At 41.5% G+C, this 24,796-nt stretch overlaps 1 protein-coding gene across 2 annotated transcripts in view; it reads left to right on the top strand.

Annotated features, from left to right (window-relative positions):
- The first annotated feature begins 4,473 nt into the window (after positions 1-4,473).
- Positions 4,474-24,796, top strand: part of PRKCE (protein kinase C epsilon) — a 272,140-nt gene continuing 251,817 nt past the window's right edge. Inside the window, exon 1 of one of the 2 annotated variants that reach the window (XM_048935853.1) lies at positions 4,474-5,443. In XM_048935853.1, coding sequence (XP_048791810.1) covers positions 5,096-5,443 — 348 coding nt within the window. In that variant the 5' untranslated portion in view covers positions 4,474-5,095. The remainder of the gene's footprint in view (positions 5,444-24,796) is intronic. The other variant, XM_048935852.1, reaches the window with a different exon arrangement.

Genomic DNA, 24,796 nt, shown 5'->3' with positions numbered 1-24,796 from the left:
GATATTCAGTATTCATGACCTATCTTTGATTCCATTGAAGGGACCAATCATGCTAACACTCTACCATTTCACTTGCATAAGAATATACGTTAAGTTTAGTGGAATATAGTGGATATATTGATACTAGCCAACTTCTTCACAAATGAGATGCTTTTCTTTCCTACAGGCTTTTACATACATCATACTTTTCAGACCTAGGGTCTGATTTTTAGGTGGTCCTGTGTTGAGCCAGGAGTTGGACTCAATGATCACTATGGGTCCCTTCCAACTCGGGATATTCGGTGATTCTATGAATGTGTTTATGTTCAGAGTCAATTCAGAGCCAAAGTTTCACAAGTTTATAACTTGGGTTCTGGGTTTTATTTCATTTGTTGACGTGAATATATTTCTGAAAATCTCTCCTTGCACGCAAGTTCGATTTTATTCTATTAGCATCTGTTTTATATAACTTTTTTAAAAAATAATACTTCTTTTAAAATTAAACCTAAACATTTTTTTCTCTCTTTCATATTGCTGTACATAGAAAAATTCAGAAAACATATCAACATTCCTCAGAGGGTGAAAAATTTCTTCAGGTAAGCTATAGAAACTGAGAAAAGCATCAATTTTATAAAAACTTAGCTGGATATACTCACTTGCCATTCGCACTGTGAAAAGGAAAAAGAAAAAATCTCTGGAAACCGCGGCAAAACTATCAGCTTTGGGCAAGACCACCACTGAAGCAGTTACAATTGCGGCTCTAATAAATGAGCGCAGCCCTTGGCTGACAGGACTTTACACACTCCCTCCACCAGATAGTGCTGTTTCTCCATAGAGCTCGGAGGATTCACGGGCCATGGAAAGGTCAGGGGCTGACTCAAGGTAACTAGCTGCCTACAGCTTGCCCACTCCCTCCGTGTCGCTGCCACTGCAAACCAAACACAGAAAGCAGAGACGGATTTAGAGGAGTAAAAGCAAGTGCTGAAAGGCTGTTCTTTGCAGATGACTGCATGCAGTTCACTAATCTGCTGTAGCTTTTGCAGTAGGACACAGAAATACAAGTAGAGTGCATTCTATTGTCCTTCTGTAGCAGAAATCTTGCATGCGCTGCATCTTGTCCTTAACACAGAAGGACACAGAAGGAATAGCATTTGCCTTTCAGTTCTTAAAGAACCAAAGCCTCTCAAACCCACAACAGAATTAAAATCAAGAAACAAATACTTTAAACTCTTTCAAGTGGAAAATGGCACATGCAGTTGGAATATTTTCTGTCACTTAGAATTTTTCAGACTATTGCTCTGTTTGTTTTTCTGATGGCATTCGCAGAAAGTGTTGTAATGCTGTTCACTGTTCTTCAGTTACTGAATTTTAAGAATATTGTTCTGGGTCTTTGGCAAGTTAGTAACAGCTTCATGTAAAAGAGATAGGCAAGTTTTCCCAAAGTTCATTTTATATGTACATAGATCACTCTGAAACTAATACCTCCTACTTATTTCCACAGAAACTACAACAGATACAAAGAGCGTAAGAACAGTACTTGATAAAGCACATTCTCAGCTACAAAATGCTCTTGATAAAGCACATTCTCAGCTACAAAATGCTCTTTTTCAACGGTCACCACCATGAACTGTGTACTGTGATGATTGTTATGGTGCCTACATGCACCAGTGGACTTGACCCACTGTTTTTGTCACCACTGATGAAACACACCACCAACTGCCTGACTGTGCTCACATCCACTGTTTGGTCTCCATAAACATTCAGCAAGCCTTGATGAGTGCATTTTTTCCTCATGGAGGAGCCCAATTCCACACCTTGCTCCATCCACACTTCCATGTCAGTCGCCATATTGTCAGATTGCTCCTCTGCTGCCGTCACATGGCATGAAAATATAATGAAATATTGGTGGGGAGGTTCAGCCTCATACCACCATCAGCGACCTCTGATGATGCAAGCCAACATAATAAAATAGGAGGTGTTACTTTCAGAGCAGCCCTCATATATCAAAAATTAAAACGTTTATGAAATGTGCACTTTCCTAACCATTGTAAGTATAGACATGACTAATACTAAGTCAGTTGGTAAATGCTTATTCATGCAAGGCAATCTCCTTAAAAAAGATTTGTGAAACCAAACCTTAGCTTGTTTCAGTGCCTGGAAAATGGAAAAGATTAGATAGGCCAAATCAGACGCCAGAGCCTAAGTACTCATGTATTTCCAGTAGGTTAAATATATAATTAGTGAAATATGAGATTTATTGATATTGTTCTGTATAGTGCATTAATAGCCCATATTGATTCAGGCTGTTGTCATATGCAGGTGTGACCTTGCAGACACATGGGGTTATTGAACTCACCATGGAGACTGTGCTTGCTTACTTCCCACCGGGGCATTCAGACTATGCATAGTTGCAAGTCTCTTACAAAAAAAAAAAAAAAAAAAAAAAAAAAAAAGAAAAATCAGTGAAAATTAAACACTGTATCAGTTCAGCTTCTGCATTTTCCCATATTTAAGGAAATTGAGCATATTGTTTACATTGCTATACAAACACGTCCAGAGGAAAGATTTAATTACAGAGCTCTTCCTCACGCACTAGAATTGAGAGTACGCAGCTGAATACATAGTATGATATACTCTAGGTTGTGAGTAGGGCTGGGAGGGAAGGAGGGGTTATCTTGGTATTTCTGGTGGGGCCTGTGAGCACACTCCTTTACAGAAACAAGTGATAGATGTACGACAGCCGCTGGGAGCACAGGGAAGGCTGAATTGGGAGGGAAGGCTCCTATAATTGGGCCTCATCATGGCTTTGTATCAAAAGATGGCACTTGGGGACTGTCAGGATAATGAACATGGAGATGTTACTTTTACTAGCAGATAAAGCAGCAACTGGCACAAAAAAAAGAGCTTTCTTTCATTATGTGAATGCTCTCGTGACCCTTAGGCTTCATTAGTACCACATTTTCTACCTGGGAACTAGTCTGGAAACAGATGCCAGAACTGTTTCATCAGCTCCACACAGCGCCTGCTTCTGAGCCGCTGCCTGCAGAAACACACTGTTACCTGATCACTGCTGCCACATCAAGAATACCAGGTGCAGAGACAAGCCTCGGTGCTCGTTTGTCACAGACTTACTTGAGTGTGTCCTGGCAGTTGGGTTCTTCCTTCGTGCTGCCTCGAATTCCCCCAGCTGCCCTCCTGAACACAGAAGCTAGCCTGACATTTTTCTTCTGATAGTAAAGTCACTTCAAATCTTGTGCAGTCCCCTTTCCCAATGACTTCCTTAAAAAAGCAAACAAACAAACAAAAACCAAACAGGTGAAATCATCAACTCAAAATTATTCTGGGGAGGAGAAAAGTTCTCGCAAAGTTTCCTGATAGTTTAACACAGCAGTCAGCACCACGGCAATACAAAGATGCACAAAGTCAAATCGCTAATACAGCAAGCACGCCCTTTTAGGAGATTTATTTCCCCTTTCAGTATCTCTCCAGCACAGCCACGGTTACTCCCGGTGGCGCTTCCCCTTATCGCCGGGGGCGGCGGGGCCAAGCTGTGGCCGGGGCAGCATAGAGGGGATGGGTTCGCCCAGCATCGCGGCCGGGCCGGGACACAGCCGCGTTCCTCCCAGTCGGGCAGCGGGAGGCCGCTTCCCCCGGCGGCGCACGGCACTTCCCGGAGCTCGCACACCGCGGGGAAACTCTTCCTCCGGCCCGGCCCCCGCTGACGTAACGGTGCCTCTGCCGTCGCGGCCCGGCGGGCGGAGGCGGCGCGGCCCGGGGTTCGGCGCTGTCAGGCGGCGGCGGGCTCCTCAGCCGCTGTTCGTCGAGGGGCCGGGGCGCGGCCGGAGGGCTCCGAGGGGCGACTCTGTAGTGTGGAGGAGCTAGCGATCTGGGCTCAGGGGAGAGCGTCCCTCGCCCGGGTGGTAGCGCCGCGCGGCGATCTGGGGAATGCAGGAGTAGAACCTGAGGGGCTATTTAAAGCCCGGGAGGAAGGCGATCGGGGATGTTTTTTTCCACGCCACTCTTATCCCGGGAGGAGGGCGGAGGAGGGAATAACAACAGCGATAATAAGAGTAATAAGGAATAAGAAATAAAATACGACGCGAATCGGTGAAACGCGGCCGGGAGGGCCGGAGAGCGGTGAGGAAGGCGGCTGGGACGCAGCTCCCGCCGCCGAAGTTTCCGCACGCCCTCCTGCTCCCGCTGCCCGCGCTCCCCGCACACGCACGCACACACACTCGCTCGCACACTGACGTCTTTTGCGCATTTCCTGCACGAGCGGCGGAGCGGCGGCGGGAGGCGGGCTGGGCTGCGCGCAGCGAGCGAGGGAGGAGAGCAGGAGGCAGGCAGGGAGGCGGCCGGGCGGGAGGGAGGGACGCGGGCGGGGGGCGGCCGGCGGGAGGGAGGCGGCGGCTCTGCCCATCGCCAGGGCGGCGGCCGCCCAGCCGGAGCCCGCCGAGAGCCGCGCGGCCCGCTCGGCTCCGCTGCCGTCGCCCCCCCGCCCCATGCGCGGGGGTCGCCGCGCCGGCTCCTCGGCCTCGGCGGCGGAGGAGGAGGAGGAGGAGGCGCGGGACGGGCGGCGGCCGCCGCTGCCTCTGCTGGAAGGTGCCCGGGCGGCCGCTGGGCGAGCGGGGAGCGCGCAGTAGCAGGGCTGGTGGGGCGGCCGGTGCCTCCGCCTCGCGTGTGCGGGTATTGTTGTGCTGCCGGCGGGCAGGGCTGGCGGCTGCGGGAGCCTCGGGTCGCGGCGCTGCCCCCTTCGAGGAGCCCCGGCCGGGATTATGGTGTAGGTGCGGGGAGGAGGCTTTCGCTCGGGGTCCGCGCCGCCCGGATCGGGATCGCCTTCGGGGGTTCCTGCAGCCTCCCCCTCCCCTGCGGCCCCCCTCCCTTGTTTTCCGTTAGAAGCACGGGCGAGAAAATAAATGCATTCACTGGGTGTCGCAAGAGCGAAGGCGAAATAATCCAAGGTAACGGCGGCGGCGACGCGAGGGGACCCGCACGGCGTCCCGCTCCCCCTCTCCCAGACCTGCCCCTATTTATTGGCGAGCCCTCCTCCCTGTGCTCTGTGCGAGCGCGTCGTGCCAGTGCCTGATCCCGGGAAAGTGCTGCCGTCCGTCCAGCCATGGTGGTTTTCAATGGCTTGCTGAAGATCAAGATCTGCGAGGCGGTGAATCTGAAGCCCACGGCGTGGTCCTTGAGGCATGCGGTGGGCCCCAGGCCGCAGACCTTCCTGCTGGACCCTTACATAGCCCTCAATGTGGACGACTCCAGGATTGGGCAGACCTCCACTAAGCAAAAGACCAACAGTCCCGCGTGGAACGATGAATTTGTCACTGACGTTTGCAACGGCAGGAAGATAGAGATGGCTGTTTTCCACGATGCCCCCATCGGGTATGACGATTTTGTAGCTAACTGCACTATACAGTTCGAGGACCTGCTGCAGAACGGGAGCCGCCACTTCGAGGACTGGGTGAGTGCCCACGCTGCCCATGCAGAGATGCATGTATTGGTGGCATTGCTCTGTGTGCAATATCTGTATTGCAGAGCTAGGTTGCAAGGGCATGCCGTGGCTCAGGAGGCTTTTCGTTATTTCCGCACCTTGTTATACCCAGGTAGTTGTGATTACTGTCTATTTAATGCATGTGATCTGTAGGTATGGGAAGAAAGAAAAATACGGCGTCTCTAAGAGTTGTATAATTATCACTTCTGAAATTATGTTACATAAAGACAGGTCCAGTTATCTTGCTGTTCAAAGCCCTCAAGCAATCCATCCATACAGTATGACAAAACCCAGAGCCAGCATTTAGACCTTGTTCGGTGTGAAGTGACAAAGCCGTGATGAGGTCATGACAAGCCTTAAAAACCCAGGTCTGACCTCTGATACCAGACACTTCAGGGCCATCGTGTCACTTGAAAGCTCACTGCATCAGTGCTGATGCTCCTCCTTCCCCTAGATGGTCTGGACCCTTATGCGTAGACCTAATGCAGTGCTTCTTCAAATGCCTGAAATTGATAAAAGGATTCTGGTGGATTTTGGCCCGAAGCAGGCAGATGCTGCCCGTATACACAATGTGCTGAACAGCTTCTACTGCATCTCAAAGACCCAGAGGCGAACGAGCCTCAGTGGGAGTACAAAATAGCCACAAAATCCTTGGTCTGACTGCCTCAGGTACTGTGATTTAGTGCTGAAAATAAAACAAGAAGAAGCACAGGAAACAGGAATATACACATTTCTGCTGCTAAATGGTTAAATGGTGTATTCTTTAGATAAGATGTATAAAACAATAGTAACTGCCTTCTAATTTTAAATGTGCCCTGCCTGGCGATCCATCTGAAGTGTGTACACTCATCTTTGCATGTTTATTTGTTATGGTTAGGGTGATGTTTTGTTGGCAAGTGAAGAACCCGGGGCAAAGTGAAAATAGCAAGAGTTAACAGCTCTGAGCTTCACATATCCTTTGAAGCTCCTTTACTTGATGCAGTGGTATAAAGAGACATCAGAACAATGGGGAGGCTCTTTATGCTGATTAAGACCTAAATAACTTCACTGTTACAACTTCTACGTTTACAACTTCAAAATATTGTCCACTTCTTCTACGTGTTACATTGTGATAATTAAGATCTAGCTTATTCTGGTGCTGTATAAAAGCTACACATTAGTAAGCTTGGATCATAAAACTCAGTGATAGGCAGAGAAAAAAAAAGCCGAATCAGGAAAAGACAAATGCAGCAGTATTGCAGATGTCTTTTACCTGGATTGAATGATAATCGTGTTGTGGTTCTGAAATCAGAGGGTATTTTATCATTGAGACCAATGGAATGAGGATGTCATCATGGATTTTTAGTGAAGGAATAATAATATATTTTCCTTCTGTGCGTGGTACACGTTCTGAGTGTGTTGCCAAATCTGGAAGGACCTTGCAGGTTACTGATGCCAGGTTTAAATTTTGTTGGGCTGGCATGTGAGGGTACATCCTGGCTCTAATTTCTGACGTGAGTTCAAACATCCAAACCCGTACCCTGGGTGAATAGTGGAATTTAACTATATAAGCCCATTATGAACACGTTCTGGGGGGAACTAAATAACTGAATCAGATAAATGCTGTATTTTAATGCACCAGGATTCATTGCTGTCCAGCATCCACTGGGTGGGAGGAGACAAGAGAGGGATTGCTGTTGTGTGTTGCGTACAGAGTTGAGTATGTGGCACTGGATTGTAATTGGTTAGCTCAGTATTATATGGTATCTAAAGCATCGTTTACTTCTTTTTTGTTTTATTTTTGTGCTGTAAGTCATCATTGTGCTTGTGCAGTGCATATAATACGCAGAGAACACCACCCCCTCTGAAACACTGTTGGAACTAGAGTGTGCAGGCATTTGTAGAATTGTATTTTACTTTTCCAAAATCTCCAATTTTACAAAAGGTGTCTTTGTTATTGTAATACTGGGTGTGTTTATTGCACTGTTAATAGTTAAGGAACCCCAGAGAATTGGCTTTTACAAAATCACACTGTTTGTTCATCTGATTTCACTAACTTAAATAAGACCAGTGGCTATGACATCTCTATAGAGTGTACAGTGATATACATAGATTTATTGTTATCTTCACCAGTGTCTGGTGTCTGTATTAAAACTTGCAAAAAATAAGTCTTCTCTGAACTAAGTTAGTTGAATGGCTGTCGCAGGGCATTGAAAATGCACATGGCCTAAATCAATGTAAGACTAAGATCTGATATGCTTCTGTCAGTTTTTTTTTTTTTTTCTGTTTAGTAATAGGACTAATTCCTTCATTAAGCTCTTGGCATTCAAGGCAGATGTTTTTGTAGCACCCTTCCTCAACTCTGTGGCAAGCAAATTAAAAGCAGCTATCACAGAAGCCCATTCCTCCTTCATGCTTGAAATACCAATATCAAGCTATAAACATTGTTGGAGAATATAAAATATTTTTATGCCATTCTGAGTGTTTCCCTTTAAGGAGTCCTAAAAGTTGGAATGGGTACCATGTACTTGTTGAGTTTATTGAGTCTGTTTGATGCAATTAATTGCATTCCCGCCCCTTTTTACCTTCAGAATGATGGAACAGATCTTGCAGGATTGGACTGTCACTGTTGAAATAGCTCTGAGAAAATGCTCATATTTTGAGAGCAGCTCTTGCCAATATACTAATTGCTTTAATGCACTGAATTTTGCATAACACTGCATGCATTTCTGTAAGGAAATTTCAGTATTTGTTTTATCTGCACTAGGCCCAAGGTTATGACTTATGCTGTTACATATTTCTAGACTTGTCAGAAGTCCAAGATGAAAAAAGGACTCGCACAGAAATAATGTTTTAGCTCTTTTTTTTTTTTTTTTCCCTGAAAAGAAATAATTTCTCTGTTTTGCCCCCTTGCCTACCTTGGTTTTTTTTTTCTTTTCTCTTTTCATTTATTTATTTGTTTATTTATTTTGCCATTGTTTTCATGTGCTTGTGTGTTTTGTGAAAGATGAGTTTTTTAGGAAAATACTGGGTATTTTTCTCAGTGTTAAACCTGTGCTATATCCTGGTGCCATGGTTACAGTGGAAACACTGATGATAAACAAGCACAAAGCTTGAAATCATGAGAGCGTCTATTGTATTGGAATGGGTAAGATAAATGTGCAAAATTCTAGTTCCTTTTTTCTGCAGAGTATTCAGTGGTTGCATGAATGATTTTTATATTTTCTGTCTATTTATGATATTTATATTTTCTGAACATACATATGCAGAAAAAATAAGTTGTGGCCTAACATGCTAGTTCGTATTGTACTAGATGGAAGCTTCTAAACAAAATACGTACATTTCCTTTAAAGGAGGGTCAACAAGAAAATATTTAGTTTGGTTAGTGATAATTAAGGAGATGGCTGCTTTTCCAGTGGTGCATCAATACAGACATAGCATAATCAAAATATCAGTGTTGCAGGTTTTTTTAAGCGCTGGCTACACTGCAGTTTCAAAGCAAGCTTTCAGTTGCAGACTTATTCCTGTAAGTGAATGAAACGTTATACAGAATGGCACAAAGCATTTTCAAAAGGTTATTGAGGGACTTACGCTTTGATAAATAGAAAATTCAGAACGATAAACAACATGAAAGTTCTTATTGGAAAAATAAAAACTGTATTTTTTGAGTTAGGTGATTTGTGTAATAACAAAGTATTTCTTCATTTATTTTTCTTACATATTGAATATGTAAACACAGCATATGTTTGCAGCGCAGTTGAGTTGATGCTGTGGCTACACTTTTATCTGTAGATTTTAAATCAGAAAGGAAGATTCCCTTAACATCCAGCCCTGTGTTTATACTTTTGTGAATTAGAATGATCAGTATTTACGGGTTTGGATGACCGGTAGTATGGCTTCTGAGTTCATGTCCACTTTTCAGAGCTGGCAATAGATGAAATCAGCGTAGCTGGACCAATGCCAAAGACTCCATCTAAGGGTCTTAGCCATTAGCTTGACTGTACATGAGAAACCCTATTGAGTTGTCCTAAGAAATCCTTTTGCAGGCTGAGTAGCAGAACTTAATCAGTCAGAACGTCACAACATTTAGCAAGAAAAGCCTGTATTTCCACTCAGAATATTACACAGCTGTATTTAGGTTAATTAATCAAGTTCAATTTTCTGCTGTTTTAAATAATCCCTAACACTGTCAGTGAAAAATTAAAACACAGATTTCAGTGAGCTTCTCCTCGCTAGCCTTAAATATCTTCTATTCTTCCTTTATTTCTTCTTCATTGTTGCTTTGTTAAGATCTTTTTGAATATACTTTTAAAAGCATTCTTTCATATTATTAATATTTCCATATTATTAATGTGAAGTTAGTCATGCAGCTGTGCCACCATTGCATAAAGCAAGATTCTTATGAATTAATGCAATATCTCAGCAGCAATTTGATGGTGAGTTATAGGAGATGGAAGGGGAAAAATGGACACTGTTTTATGTACTCATTTTGCTACTGAGTTACATGGTTTTCTGTCATGCTTATAGCATACTACTGATGCAGTTTTCCAACTGGAAAGACTGTGTCTTGTGTCTCCACGCTGCGGTCTGTAAAGTTAGGGCAATGCCACTCTGAATGTCATAATGCTTACCTCTCATAAGGTGTGACTGATGTAATGAGCAGATGCAAGCAGACTATAGACATGGTCTGGCTTTGACATGGCTAGCAATAAGAAGAACAAGTATTTCAATGCAGTAGAAAATCTAGCAGCGCTTCAGAGAAAGGGCAAGAAGGAATTGAGAAGGGAATAGCAGAGGAAGAATTAAAACACATCTGAGTCCTCAATCCTGTGTGCTGTCCATTTACTTGGGAAGTAAAGCCATCTCCTTCCTGCTTCTCATCCAAACTAACTGGGAAAACTGCTCAGGGACTTAACAGGGCATGGGTTTCTTGGGGCGGAGGGTAGTATGTTAATTTATTTAGTAGCCTTCTGCCTTTTCTGTTGCTGAAATGACACCTCATTCAGGCAGTAGGTGATCTCATATAGCTGGTGAGCAGAGAGTGGGGTCACAATCATCTTATCGTGGGTCATTGAATGGGTAACTGTTGAAGGTTGTCATTGGGCTAGCAGCATGTGATTGCAGTGTATTTTCATTTTTATTTTCATTGACCAGCTGAACAAGTGGTGCTGAAATGCCTTGCATGTTGTTTGTGAAAGCCTTGCATTTCATCTAAGCTATGGTTCACAAGCTGCTGAAAAGCATTATTATCAGAAGAATATTTGTTGAAATGGAGGGGAAACTACTGTCCTGTTGGATAGGTTTCTGCATTACAAGGCTGGCAGTGGGCAAGGTCTGTGAGGCTGTGGCCAGCAGTGGCCAGCAGGGCTTCACATGGACTTCAAGCAATTCTGAGGGTGGGCAGTTGTGAAGGGCAGAGGGAGAATGTTGGAGAGTGCTTAGTACAAGTGCTTTGCCTTCTCCCCCATCCTGTCTCCATTTGAGCCTCCTCTTTTCTCTCACTGCTGTGGATGTGGTACAGTCATCATGCAGCTCACCCACTCCCTCATATCAATCCCTTTCTGCAGCTGCACAAGCCTACTCCTACTCCTTGCTAGAAATGTTCTCTCCCATCAGCTCCTGCTCACCTGCAGTGCTTCCCAGCCTTCTGAGGAGTCATGGGGGGCGAAAAACTGCCTCTGCAGCCACAGCTGTGGGGAGAGGAAAAGGGCAATGTGCGGAAAGAAGGAGATGTGGCATGGAGAGAAACCTGGAGAAGGATTATCAGTAGTGGCTGCTGCTCCAAGTACTCCAGCTGCCTCTTTAGCAGCAGCAGAAAGCTGTGTGTGTAGGAGACAATGATGAGCAGGCATAGGTAAATTGACTAGTTAGTGGATGGTCTTCCAGTGCTCCCTGACCTATTGGTCATTATTTGTTTGTTTGTTGTTTTTGGATTATTAGTATTTTTATTTTTATTTTTGCCTGCTTTGCTCAGGCTGTCAGTTTTTAAAGTCCCAGAGAGTGTAGTCGAACGTGGTTTTCACTTAGCACTGAATCATCATATTTGTAGGTCAAGATTTGACCCTATGACTGACTGAAGTTCCTCTTACTGCTTCTAAGAACAATGCTGGTACTGACTAGGACAACACTTCTACTGAGCTCTGTAGAAACTGTAGGATAATGTTGCCGGTAACATAGTTCAATTTATAGGTATTACTAGTTCTAAGCTGGACTTCTAGAAATGACCAAATCTGATGACATCTGTTCCTATGTTTTCCTTTCGAGCCAGTGTTTAGACAATGCACATCACTGTAGCCCAAGCATTTCCATAAGCACTGTGCAGAACTTCATGGCTTGTGAGTAACCCACCAAGTTCAGTGGATTCACTGGGCTCACTGAATTTTATTCAGACTGTTTAAATTCTTTCCTGAACTTAGGCCTGTGTTCCAAAGGAAACTGAGAATAAATACCATTTAACAACATCCTTTACTTTCATTTTACCCTTACTGATTTATTCTTCTTCTGAAAATCTTATGTATGCAAGCCTGGTTTCTGCTTTCCTCAGCCATCAAAACTAAATCTCTGCCCTCCCCATCCAGAATTCTTTAAATACTGCTGAAGTGAGGATTTAAGTTGGAACTGTAGGACTTGGCCTCTGAGTGCAATTAGTTTCCACTCCCTGAACTAAACTTTAAACAAATTGGGATTGGGGTTTCAGATTTTGAAGGGATGTATGTGAATACTTTGTATAAAAAATGTAGGTGAAAATATTTCTGATTGGAATTGAATGGTTGAATTCATTTCTGCTTTATCCAGTACTGTTTTAATCCCCTTTCCCTCACTCCATTTACTAGACTGTAAGGCAGAAAAAAGATCTATTCCATCCAGTTCATGCTGAGAGGTTTTGGAAATGATACGGTATGCCAGTAATGGGAAATCTGTAGTCAGAGAGGAGAGACTTTCCCTCTATACACATGGAAAGGTGGGGCTGGAACTATCTGGATGTGGAATAAGATCAGAAGTGTAAAGACAGCTTGGAAAACAGCCATTTTGAGGGGGAAGCAAACTAACCCTTTTGTCTCTTGCAAGGAACTAGACTTAGTAAGATCATAAGAAGAGAGCTGTTTCTCTTGTCCTTTTAAGTCATGCAAATTGTAGCAGTTAGCAGGAGTTTCTGCCATCTGGGGGCAAAGCAGTCATTACAGAAGGCTGACAAAAGTTTCAACCTTGTGTTTCTAAGTGACCACTTTCCTATTTGGCAGACAGAAGATTTTAGAAGTATATTTGGCAATATTAGCATGAAACTGCAACTGTAAAACTAAAACTATAAAACATAATTTTGGAGATTGAGTAAGTTTAATGATAGTTATGTACTTTATACCATATTGTACAAGACAAAAGGCGAATGAGTAGAATTTAAAAGCATCTGCAGAACTGCTGTCCATTCTTATCATTAGTCACAGTATCTTGAATTACTAGTAGAGTTGATTTCAGTGTCCTCTTGCTTATATGAATTCATCTCTATGAATTAAAAAAGCTTAAATTTTCATTGCTGTGACTTAATAAAAGTTACAGAAGCCAAAATCTCATGTCTGAACAGCACAGCAGAAAGATCTAGTGATGTTGTCATGTTCATGTTAAATCTAATAGGAGTTCTAACATTAGTTTTGTTGGAAACAGTGTTAAAGAGATGCTACATGGTTCTAATAGGATTTCCCCCACTCCCCCACATAATTCTGTAGGGCTTAAATTGTTGAAAAACAGAAGTAAAAAATAAATAAGACTTTTGTTTTTTGAATATAAATAAAAGGCAAAGGTTGATTCCATCAGAGTTTAGCAGGCAGCCCTTTTTGCTTTGTATCAACTAACTTGAGTTGATTTAATTGTTACAGACAACAGAATCATTTTGGTGGTTTCTGATATCCTGCTGGGCAATTTCATTGCATGTGGGAGCAAAACAGCATCAATAATGGCCAGGTGTTACCGAATAAATTTCATATCTGCCTTGTTTGAACAGCTCACATGGTATCTCTTTGTCTTTAATCTTCGTTTAGGGTAGGCAAACTTAAATTAGGTTTCAAACTGAGTATCCTTCAGCTCTTCACAGTATCAATATGTGTCAGGCAATTTATTATGGGGAACCAGGGTTTCATAGCACATTTTAGAACTGTCTTAGTTTCATTTGGGACAGAGTTGTTCTCTTCAGAGTATCTGATATGATGAATTCTGTACTAGCAGAAACTAAGGCAAGAACTTGTCATTTTTTTCAGGACATTGACCTTTTTAAACTGATTAAAAGTGTACGGCTTTGCCAGATATTAAAAATTTCAAGTATGTTTAGACAAGTAGTAAAGTGGCAGCAATGAAGCAGATATGGTAGTGTTATGATTCTGAAGAGAAGACGGTACGTATTCTAAGAGAGTGTGAAGGAAATGGTTGTAATGACATTGCTTTGTTTTGTGGAACATAAGCCAGAATGATAGCAGTGTTTTCTCCTTCCTTGTTTTCTTTCAGTTTCCTTTTTATCATCTGTTCTGACTTTATGCTGCCAGTTCTCCACCGTCCTTTATCTGTTCTGGTTTCAAAACGGTCAATAAACGATACTGACCTTCACAAGATTGCCTAAGATTTTGTTGTTGGCAGTGCTAGTAGGCTACATGAATGAAATATCCTACAGAAAGCTATTGCAAATATAATTCTCTTGCTGGGACCGTATTTACTCATTATATAAAACTTTGTGGCATTTGTCAGCTTCTCTTTATTTTGAAGTTAGGTTGATCCATGTTCTGTGAAAACAATGAAAAAGAATGTGTTAGAAAAGGAAAGCTAGAGATCACACATGCTGCATTCACTTTGTTTTCTTTCTTATGTGATTCAAGTTGGATTTATTGAGGAATCTTTTTTTTTTTTTTCTGCCTGAGTTTTTTTGCCTTTTCCTTCCCCATTACCCTGTATTGCCATTACACCTCTAGAACACTGGAGCTCATACCTTGCTTGTTTTCTCCTCGATTGTTATCACCACATCCTTAAGGCCTGTGTCCTACCTTTTATTTCAGTTTTTTTGTTTTGTTTTGTTTTGTAAATGCTTCCAAAGATATCCCTTATTGCTTTTATTCCCATTGCTCCATCACTCCCTCTTGTCACTCTGTAAGCTCATGTCAGTAGGACTTAGAAGCATCTTTGGTACCCAGAGCTCTGTGGCCTTTGCCCAGCTGTTCAGCTCTCAAGCTTGCCCCCCTCTCAAGCTTGTCCCCTCTGAGCTTCTCGGCAAGCAGCAGGGAAGTGACTGAACAGACCGGTAGCTGGCTGAGCAGTTATCTTCAATCAGAAGTGATGCACTGGATTTCCAGTTAGTTATACTTCTGAAGTGGTTTAAGAAAGAAATGTAATGTGGTAGCTTTGAGCTCCAAGCAAAATTCTTGGGTTTTAGCTGTGGGTGGGGCATGGAAGGAAGGTGATCCCTCACTGAAAACTGAGCTTTCCTAAGTGATGGAAACAGTGTTGCAATTGCAATTTTAGTAGGTACTGACTACTGGAATTAGCAGTGACTTTTTCTCACAGAAAATCCCCCTGTACTGTTTGGTGGTTTGGTTTGTTTTATTGTTGTATTTTTTGGTTTTCTTTCTTTTTTTTTTTTTTTTTTGGTGGTTTTTTTTTTTTTTTTTTTTTTTTTTTGGTTGGCTGTTATTTTTTTCTTTAATATAAAGGAGAATTATGATTTTTTTTGTCTTCAAAAATTTGCAGACCATGCTCAAGTGAAGAGAAGGCAGGCTGAGGAAGCCAAAAGAAACAGTAAGAAAATACACACAAGTATTAAAAGTTGCCATAGCCTTATTAACTGACTGACTTGGTGTTCCTAACTCAGAATCTCAAGGGGAGAGGCAACAGTGGCATTTTTACCCCACGTACATGAAGATCTGCATGATGTGGTGTTTCCTCCTTCTGGAGCTGACAACTGACAACCCTTAAGATCTAGCTTACAGTTCCCAAATTTCTAGGCACTACCGAGTGTCCCATATTACTTTATGTGTGTTGGGATCATACACTTTTAGGGAATTTTTCTGTATAATTCCATGAAAGCATTAACTGTATTATTACATTTGAGCTTTTTTTCTTTATCAGTAGTGGGTTAGAGCACTGCCTGTGCAATAATCAAATACAGATGCAATGTATAGGGTTAATGATAAGTATTAATGCCACTTGGCTGAGATAAGATGTATGAAGTTTTGCTTCTCTCCTTCACTCTTTGTGTCTGCAAATTCTGAGAGCCATGTCAAGCCTGAGAGGAATGAAAGAAGGAAGACTTTTATTAACATCCCACAAATGTTTTGTAGAAATCGTAACACTTCTCACCTAAAAAAGCAAAACTTTATCTTTTGGCTTTTTCTGATGACCTTATGCAGTACTTTAGTGTATCTACATTCACGTTCATTACATTGAAAAGAGTATTGGTTTAGTGGTCACATTGAGGAGGTGCTTTACATAAGCATTTTTTAAAAGGTAATGTAAAAGCTTTTAAAATACAAATTCAGCTAGACTGATTTTTAACTATTTCCTGCTGAATTAGCAGCCCAGACACCATGATCTACACAAGTTCCTGTAGCCTTTAGATGCTCCTTCCTTGCCCACTCTCACCATTTCTTTTGTCTGCTTTGTCCATTTGTGACAAGACCCTTTGATTGGGGGGAATCATTTAGTAGGACTGCGGGGTCCTGGTTCTTTTTTGAAAGTCATTCACTTTCCAAACAAAACTGTTAGCAAGTCACTGTGCAAATGCTTTGTGAACTGTTTGTGAGCACACTCTTCAGAATGGTCAGGTTCCCTTCATGAGATTTCCTATCTGTTCGGTCAGCTGGTACATGTCTTTTTGTGTTCTTCCAATGGGTAATGTTTAGGGAGTTGTTTCTGACTGGTTCTTCATTAGTAAATCAATAGTGAATAACTGGATATTTGAACAAAGAAAATTAAACTGATCTCTAGCTTCCTTTGAATGTACGGTGGACATCAGACTGACCTTTTCTCACTTACTCCAACTATTACATCTTATTTAAAAAGTGCGTGCTCTCCAGCCAAGCACTGTTTTTGCTCTATCAGTGCTACTAATAGCGCAAAGCTCTGGAGATCCTTAATGTATTCTAAAGTTTATATCTTTTTAATATCAGATTTAAGATCAGATATGAGATGTGAGAATGTCACTTTAGATTTTTATGCTGTTCCTGGGAGACTGAGATAAGAAAATATACATCTCTTATTGACATTGAATGCAGGTATGGTGAGAAACAGGTGCAGTTTTGGCGAAAGCTCTCAGCCCTGCAGCCACCTCCCGCTGTAACAGTATAGGCTTGCTCTGTTTGGGACTTGGATGTAGTCGTGGCTATCATCAGTAAGACAAACTGCAGGCCCAGTATTTTGTAGTACTGCCAATGAGTCTGCAGCTCTTCCAGGACTGTGAATCAGTCCTGTGTCCTGTTTGCAGACTAGCAAGTAAATTTTGTGCCCCAGCACCAGTGTGCAGTCTGCAGAACCCCTTTATGCACAGTTAAGTCAACTTTATGATGCAAATAATGTGATGTCCCAGAAACATTTATGCCCCCATGAAAATTTACTCAATGACAGGGATATCCCCAGTAAAAGAGGAATGAAGCATGGAAGCCTTCTCCAAGTGTGGATGCATACATTTGGTAGGTGACAGTTTTGAATGTACGAGTTATTGCTTTCTCTTTGATAACATTCACAGTATATTAGGTGGTGCAGTAACAGAAAATTCATAGCTCCTTCCTGGCAGACCTTGCACTGTAAAAGCAGGTAACTTATTATCCCACTTTTGGATGATAAAGTACAACATAAGATCGATAAAGGTTCTTTACCTGTATAGCAAGATAGAGGCAAAGTACAAAAGTCAACAATATGAAGCCATTCAGTAATGGCTGGATTATTATTAATAGCTGGATTATTATTAACTGGATTACAGAAATAGGGAACACCTTTGTAGCAGGCTTTATTTTTAAAAAGTTTCAAAATGTCGTAGCATATCACAAAATAAAAATAGCTGCTGTTGATATTATTTGGTTTTACTTAGCATCTATGGGATCAGGTGAGGTTTGTGAGTTCATTTTCAGAGTGCACAAAGTTCACTGTTCCTGGTCCTTATTACTTTATTGTCTGAAGTCTTTGTGGGTGTGAGATAATGTGTAAGAACTTCATCATAAACTTGAGTGCTGTGAACTGGTCAGACAAGTTTTTACCCACTTAAATTGTCCAGCTTGTACTTGTGATATAACCTTATCTCCTCTCTCCTCTGTAATTTTTGACTTTATTTCCACTCACATAATTCTTCAGAGAAATGAGGACGTCAGTAATGAGGAATGCAGAGATGGTCACTCACTCATAATTGGGTATAAATCTTCTTACAGAATGAATAGTCCAGCCATTTGTGTTAATGGTTCTGGAAGAGATCTTTTTCAGCTTTAAATTTAACACATAGTGTTACATAGATCTTATCTGTCTCAGGTAGTAATGAAATTCATTAGCCAAATATGTAAGTCTAGAGAATCTTGAGCATAGTCATCTTCATAGCATTCCTAAGAGGAAGTGTAATGGATGAAGAAACTATACTTCCATATCACCCAGAAATATGGCAAAGGCATTTTTATGTTTTTCATATTGGAACTTTGCAGTGGATGTATTGATATCCTTATTTTTACTGAGAGGAGCTTGGGGCTGAGACCTAGGCTCCTGAAATGCCACCTGAGCCTGATTAATACTTGTTAGAGCTCTCTTTCTGTCTTGCAGCTTCTTCTTCATCTATCCAGCATTCTTCTTATGCTGCTTTTCTTAGCAACTCTGTATGTTGTTCTACTAACTCATAAAGTTTTATATTCCAGCAGTTGAATTTAGCATGGTAGAAGTCGAGAGCAGACAAAATATTGTGTTTGTTGTTTGAAAATTGAGAAAGGAGACTTCTATTTGGATCACTCATTTGAAGAAACCGAACATTTGATTTTCCATTTTTAAGGACTTGCCTTGAACACTAGCAGTAGATGTGATAGGTTTTTTAGACAGACTGAGGAGTGCATTTGCTTTATGCCCAGGAGCAGCTGTGCGAGGCAGCAGAGCCCAATAGTTCACTACCTAAGCATGTTTATGAAGCAGGTACAGTGAGGTTAGGGTGGTGTGCCTGCCTGACTCGCTGCTGATCTGTGGTTTACTTGATTTTGAAAAAGCCACTGTGTCAGTGGACTGGATATATTAACATGTCTTGGGGTTAACATGCTATGCTTCAGTGCGACAAAGTTGGTGCAGATTTAAGCAACAGAAGTTTTATGAATTTGAGAGAAAGGGAGACAGTGGGAATCAAATGGAGGTGATAGTTTGGTTACTCACAGTTGCTTTGCAAGGTTATTAGTTGGAGCTCAAGTCAGGAGAGGAAAGAACGCAGCATACCTGCTGTAATCGTTTCTCAGTTGCATTCCATTAGGTCGCTTGATCTCATGTATATATTACTGAGCTTCCTTATCAGTATAAATGTAACAGCTGGACTTGTATGCATAATGAAGGTTTTTACTTGCAGTCTTTTCATTTGAATGGTATTAATCAGATGCTGCAGAAATAAATGTCAAAATGTGAATTGTTAAGGTTCATCATCCAGTTCATCATCTAAAAGAATCCAGTGACTGGAGTACCACTTTTGTAGTATAATGTAGTGCTGAAGACATTGGAGTAGAAAGGTGGTGAACTCGTGGTTTCGATTGCTTCAAGTTTTTGTCTGTTCCTGAGAATTAACTTTAAACTCACAGCTTATGCATCCCTGGATGGCCATCCAAAATTTGATACTGACTTTGCAATACACTGGTCAGTGATCTACAACAAGAAATTAGCACTGCTAGTGCTAGTCATCTCTTGGGTTTGCTTTATTTCAAATAAACGTGACTCCTGAAATACAATTAGAACAATGGCTTCAGGGTAAATTAACAGCCTGATTTCTTACCAAATGCTTATACTAGCATGGCATCTTTGGCTGCTGAGAAGCTATGATTTTCTTTCACTGTTAGGCAAATATGAGAAAACTTGGTGCCTAAATACAAACAATTCTCTTCAAATTCTCCTGGTGTAGCAGACTTACTTTCCTGGAACAGAAAAACTGATAGAGCATGAGTTTTGTTAAGAAGGAATATTTTGGGTGAATAGTAGAATTGAATGAATGCTAGATGAATGCATATTTTTTTTTATTAATGTTGTTGGCAAGCCTGCTGGACAGTATGAGAACCTATCACTCATCATCACTTTCATGTGAAGTCAGCATCTGTGTCCTCACTTCTTAAATTAGGAATGTAGTACCTTAAATGCTCATCTCAAGGCTGCCATGTTTCAACAGCAAAAAAAGAGAGCATATGGGATAGAAACCCATCAGTTGTGAAAGCATATCTGCTCAAAAATTCTGTTGCCAGTAAGAGGTGCAGTTGAAGGCCCCAGGTGAGCCCCTCTGTGTCTCAGAAGCCTGCAAGCTCAGATCCCACATTCCAGGTCTTGTGTCTTCAATGCCTCCGACTCAGCGCTATTTTCCTTCAACCCTACTGTCCAAAGAGTTGTGCATTTCCAATAGCACATTCCTCTAATGCCTTGCTCTCCCATTGGTACTTGCTGTCACTGTTTTGTTGGCTTCTGTTTGCATTTTCTCACCTGAGAAGTACCTCACTTCTGCTCCTGGCAGAATTTAAAAATCATTCTGACAGCCTGCATTGATCGGAATTCCTGGGAGGCGTTCTGGTTCAGACAAAGTGGATATACCCAAAGAAAATCAGGGGTGTAGTGCCTGATTAAAAACAGAAAGAAAAAAAAAAATGGCTTTGGCTCAGTAAAACTGTAATTCATGAGGATAGGGAGGGATTAAATAATTTATTCTCATCTGTTTGGGCGCATATATCTGACCCATTCTTCATTTTCTTTACTATGAGAAATATAGAAAACTAGATGCCGTTCTCTACTTCTCTCTTTTTCCCCTGGAGAAAGACTGGTAGCAACTTTAATTACAGTTAACATATTTAATCATTAAATAGCTTAATTTGAAGACCTACTTTGTTCCACTATGTTTCCCAGTGGCCTGATCCAAATGTGCTTGTACTTCTAGTGTCATAATACATTAAGGCTGTGAGTGCATGTTGTAGGAAGAGGTTACACTGACTGGAAAGGGGCACTGTGGGCAGCCTCCCTTTTAGGGCTGAATGATAACAGTGTGAAAGCAGCTACAGAAGGAAAATATGTTATTCAAAGAGAACAAAAGCGAGTTCTGTCAGGTATGTCAAGGCCGAGGCGACTCAGATGAGTTATTACTGGCTCTTATTAGCATTCCTGAAAAAAGCAACGTGATTTTCTTCAGCTGGATGGCCCTCAGAAAGGGGTGAGATTCTTTCCTGCCTTTTGAAATCATCAAAGAATATGAGAGCAATCATTTCCAAAGTTATCTCTATGTCGGAAAGCCTCACTGTTCAGGATAAGCCAGGGTAAACAAAGGACAAATAGGAAGTGACTTTCAGAAAGTATGGATTTGAACCTGCAAGATGCTGAGTGTCTCCAGTGAAGTGCTGAGCTTGCTTGATTTCCAGTAAGCTTATGGTTCTCATTTCTGACAAGATCACATCCTAAGATTACGATGACTCTCTGAAGTAAATCATGTTACTGCTGTCGGCTTTTTGGGGGGGCTATAATGCTTGCAGTGCACATCATCAGTGTTCTGTATGTATATAGACTTACGCAGCGCTTGAGGAAGACAGAAACTGATCTACAGGGACTATATCACTTTCACATTTTAGTTGTTTGTCTGCTGTGCTGCTGAGAGCACTGATAAGAAAATGAGACATCACAGGGTAAAGCAAAATACCAGATGCTTACCTGCAAAAGGAAAAACCCTCTTCAGTTTTACTCCCTTTATTTGGGAACATTTCTACATGCATTTCCATAATCTACAGTCAAATAGTTCCTGATCTGAGTAGTACTTTTCATCAATAGATTTCTAAATGAGTATCACTTTGAATGTATTGAATATGCAATCAAGACCATTTGGTGAAGGAGCTTGTATTGCTTTCAGGTGAATTGCAAAGTCCTTCATGTTTAGCTTTCTTGACTTCAGTGGAACCATTCATGATGCATAGGCATCTCAGATGGCCTGTAAGGAGGTTCAGAACTTGTCCAGGATATTTGAATTAGACTCCTCCTCTCCCATTAGTACATACTTTACTGTCCATATGAGGTTAACTTGCTACCTGTATTCTGAATGGAGTGATTGTTGGCATTATTTGTACCAAGGTTGGGTACAGTCATACTTTGCTGCTAGTCATGATGAAGGGGACAACTATTGTTTCTTCATTTTGTAGTTTTGCAAAGTTACACAAGGAAATCTGTATGCTCTATAAGCATGAGCTGAGAAAAGTCTGTACACTATTCAGATCAACTCAGTCTTTTCATAACTCATTACTATTATGATAAGCATGTGGTTAACATTTTTATGTATGAGTTTTGCAGTATGTGGGAATAAAACTCAGTCTGATTGGTACTGAAGCTCAGTGACATGACAGAAATGAAGTATGATTCCTTTTATTCTGGCTGAAATATTAAATCTGTGTTAATATTATGTAAAAGTTTTGGTCAACCTTGAGTAAAAGAAATTTTGATTGTATTACATTTTTTCTGTTGTTGTTTTCTGTAGCTTGAATAAAACTAATGCATTAATTGACCCTTCCAATGTATGGATTATAAAATATTTGGAGGCAAAGGGGAGGAAAAATCAGACAGGCTTTTAAAAGAAATAGTGTTTAATTCTGCAAACGCTCCTGCCTCAGGCTTTAGTGCTCAGAGATTCATCAAACAGGTTCTTCTACCTCTATTTCCTCATTCTTCCTGAGGAGAGTCAAGCTGACCATGCTCATTTAATGATGAAGTTTTAGCCTTCCTTGTGCTCCACAGAAACCTCAGTGTCTCCATGCCTGTGGACCTGCAGCACCCAGAAAGTATCCAAATTACAGATCCTGTACTTTGGCTATTTGGCAGAGAGGGGTTGAGTTGTTTTCTTGGGCAGATGTTTATTTTTTTTTCCCCTCTAGGTGTATGGTGATGCCTTCTGGGAGGCCACAGGGAAGCTGCACTGAATTTAGCAAGCAAGAAGGGAAGTTACTTCTTCGGAGGGGAGGAAGTTTCCTCTCAAGTCTGAGGAGCCTTACTTCTTGTCTTGAAATCATCCTTTATGATTTTCATCATAGCAGAAAATAGTAAAAAAGACAAGTCTGGGAAATATGATATATTCCTTAATGTACATTAATCTGGAGTGAATAATACTGCATGCTTATGTGACATCATCATGTAGGACATCCCAGTGTTGCTCCCCGTAGCTCAAGGGTGATAATACTGAGATGCATGGTGGGGCAAAGGGACGCAGTTACATTTCTGAGACCCTTTCTTATCAGAGTACAGAATTTCCATTACGTCCTCTTGAGCCCAAGTGTCTGGGACAGGACTTCCCTGGACGGTACTGATAAGGACAAATATTGTTCCTCTGAAACATTTGCAGAGTGTCACTTTAAATCTCAGAATTCTTAGCATTAAAATAAATGTGTTTCAAACTGTGCCTACTCTGAACCAGACAAAGTCTTACCTATCACCATATAGAAAGGATCAAAAGTAGTTGAATACTAGGAATTCATTTTTATATGGGAGCTATGACTACTTTTCGTGCAGCCAGGTCTGCAGTGATTCTGTGATGGAGAACTGAGAAAGAACTGTTTGCAGTTGGTTTACCGATACAATAAGTAACTGTGTGATATTTTTGGCTCACAGAGTGTCTGCTTCAGAAAAACAGGCCAGAAGCCTATGCAGCTTTAAAAATACCTTGTGCTGATTTTGAATGCAAGGGCTAAATGCTCCTACTGTTTCCCTGAGTCCTGAGGAACAAAAAGAGCCGTCTTTGTCTCCTTAGTTTCCCTAGTATCTGTGGAATAAAGGATGTGTGAAGGCGGGCACTGCCCCCAACTCTTATTCCTCATTTGTGCTGAATTGATAATCAACGATGCCTCTGCTAGTTTTGATTGGTTCAGTCTGCATTCTGCAGGGTGCAGTTGAAGGACTCGTGGGAAGGTCTCACGTGGGAGGTGATGTCCTGCAGAGGTGAAGCTGTAACAGACAGTGCAAGGTATTGCGTTCATGGACTGTTGTTTGGAAAGATTTTGAAATCAAGTGTATGTATCTAGGGATCTGACAAGAGAATGGAATACTTCTCTTGCACGGGTAGGGTAAAGTTCAGACCTCCCTCTTCTCCTCTCACCCCTTGTTTTCTATCAGAAAGGGACATCAAAGCTGTTGGAGCTTCTGGGTAGCAATGTCTGACTAAGGAGAGACGGTAATAAGAAAACTGAAGTCATACAAGTGACCTTAAAAAAATAAAGAACGTCTGGAAATACTACAGTATTACATCAGATATTGATATTGCTCAAAAGCATATGAGAAACGTACCATCGCAGGCTGCATTGCAGCACTCTGTGGTCTTAATATGTTGAATACTCTCTAGTGTGATTGTGTAACCTGGATAAAACAGTTTTCTGATAAGATATTTTGCAAGTTTATTGGATTGCACCTAAATTATTCCATACCATATGATTTATACAGTTTGTTTATATGCATTCTATTTATCTTTGCCACCAAGGGCATGGTACATTTACCTGCAAAATGGAGTGGGGGGGGCTATCCTGATATGTGCAACACTGATCAAAATCTCATCCTCAGGTGGTTGTGCTTCTGAATGCATGCCAAATGTAGTTGGGGTTAGGAAGATGCCCCTGCAAGTCTGGTTGTTCAATAATTGCCCACAAGGAGGTTTATTGCACCTTTTCTCAGTGTGTTTTGAGAGGTTTCTTCACTCAGACCATTGGAAAAAGCATGGCAGTTACTGTTTGCTGTCTGAGGCTGCCAGAGGCAACAGTTATAAATACTGCATCAGTAGACTACCCGATAGCTTTTTCTTTTTTCTTTTTCCTTTTTCTTTTTTTTTTTTTTTTCCCCCTAGCTGGTGTGTTTGATCACTGGGTGCTTTGATTAACCAGTTCTGGGGCTTAAAGTGAGACAGTTTTTTTTTTTCCATTCTTTGCAGTGCTTTTGGCAAGAGGTGCAGAAAATGCAGTTACTGCTCCCCTTTCTGTCTGAGATCGTTTTGTTTTTTTTTTTTCTGCTCTTTGTGCTCAAGTTTGAAATGAAGTGGCTTGCAAATAAACTGAATGTTAAAATGATACTCAAAAGTGCTTCGTATTCCCTCCTTACAGAGCCTGTGTGAAAATAAATGGGAACAGATCATATTGGGAAAATATTTTTTTCCCCTGGTCCTGG

This window comes from Lagopus muta, chromosome 2 (assembly GCF_023343835.1).
Source record: "Lagopus muta isolate bLagMut1 chromosome 2, bLagMut1 primary, whole genome shotgun sequence".
In the NCBI taxonomy this organism is placed as follows: domain Eukaryota; kingdom Metazoa; phylum Chordata; class Aves; order Galliformes; family Phasianidae; genus Lagopus; species Lagopus muta.
This window is presented reverse-complemented; position numbering and strand designations above follow the sequence as displayed.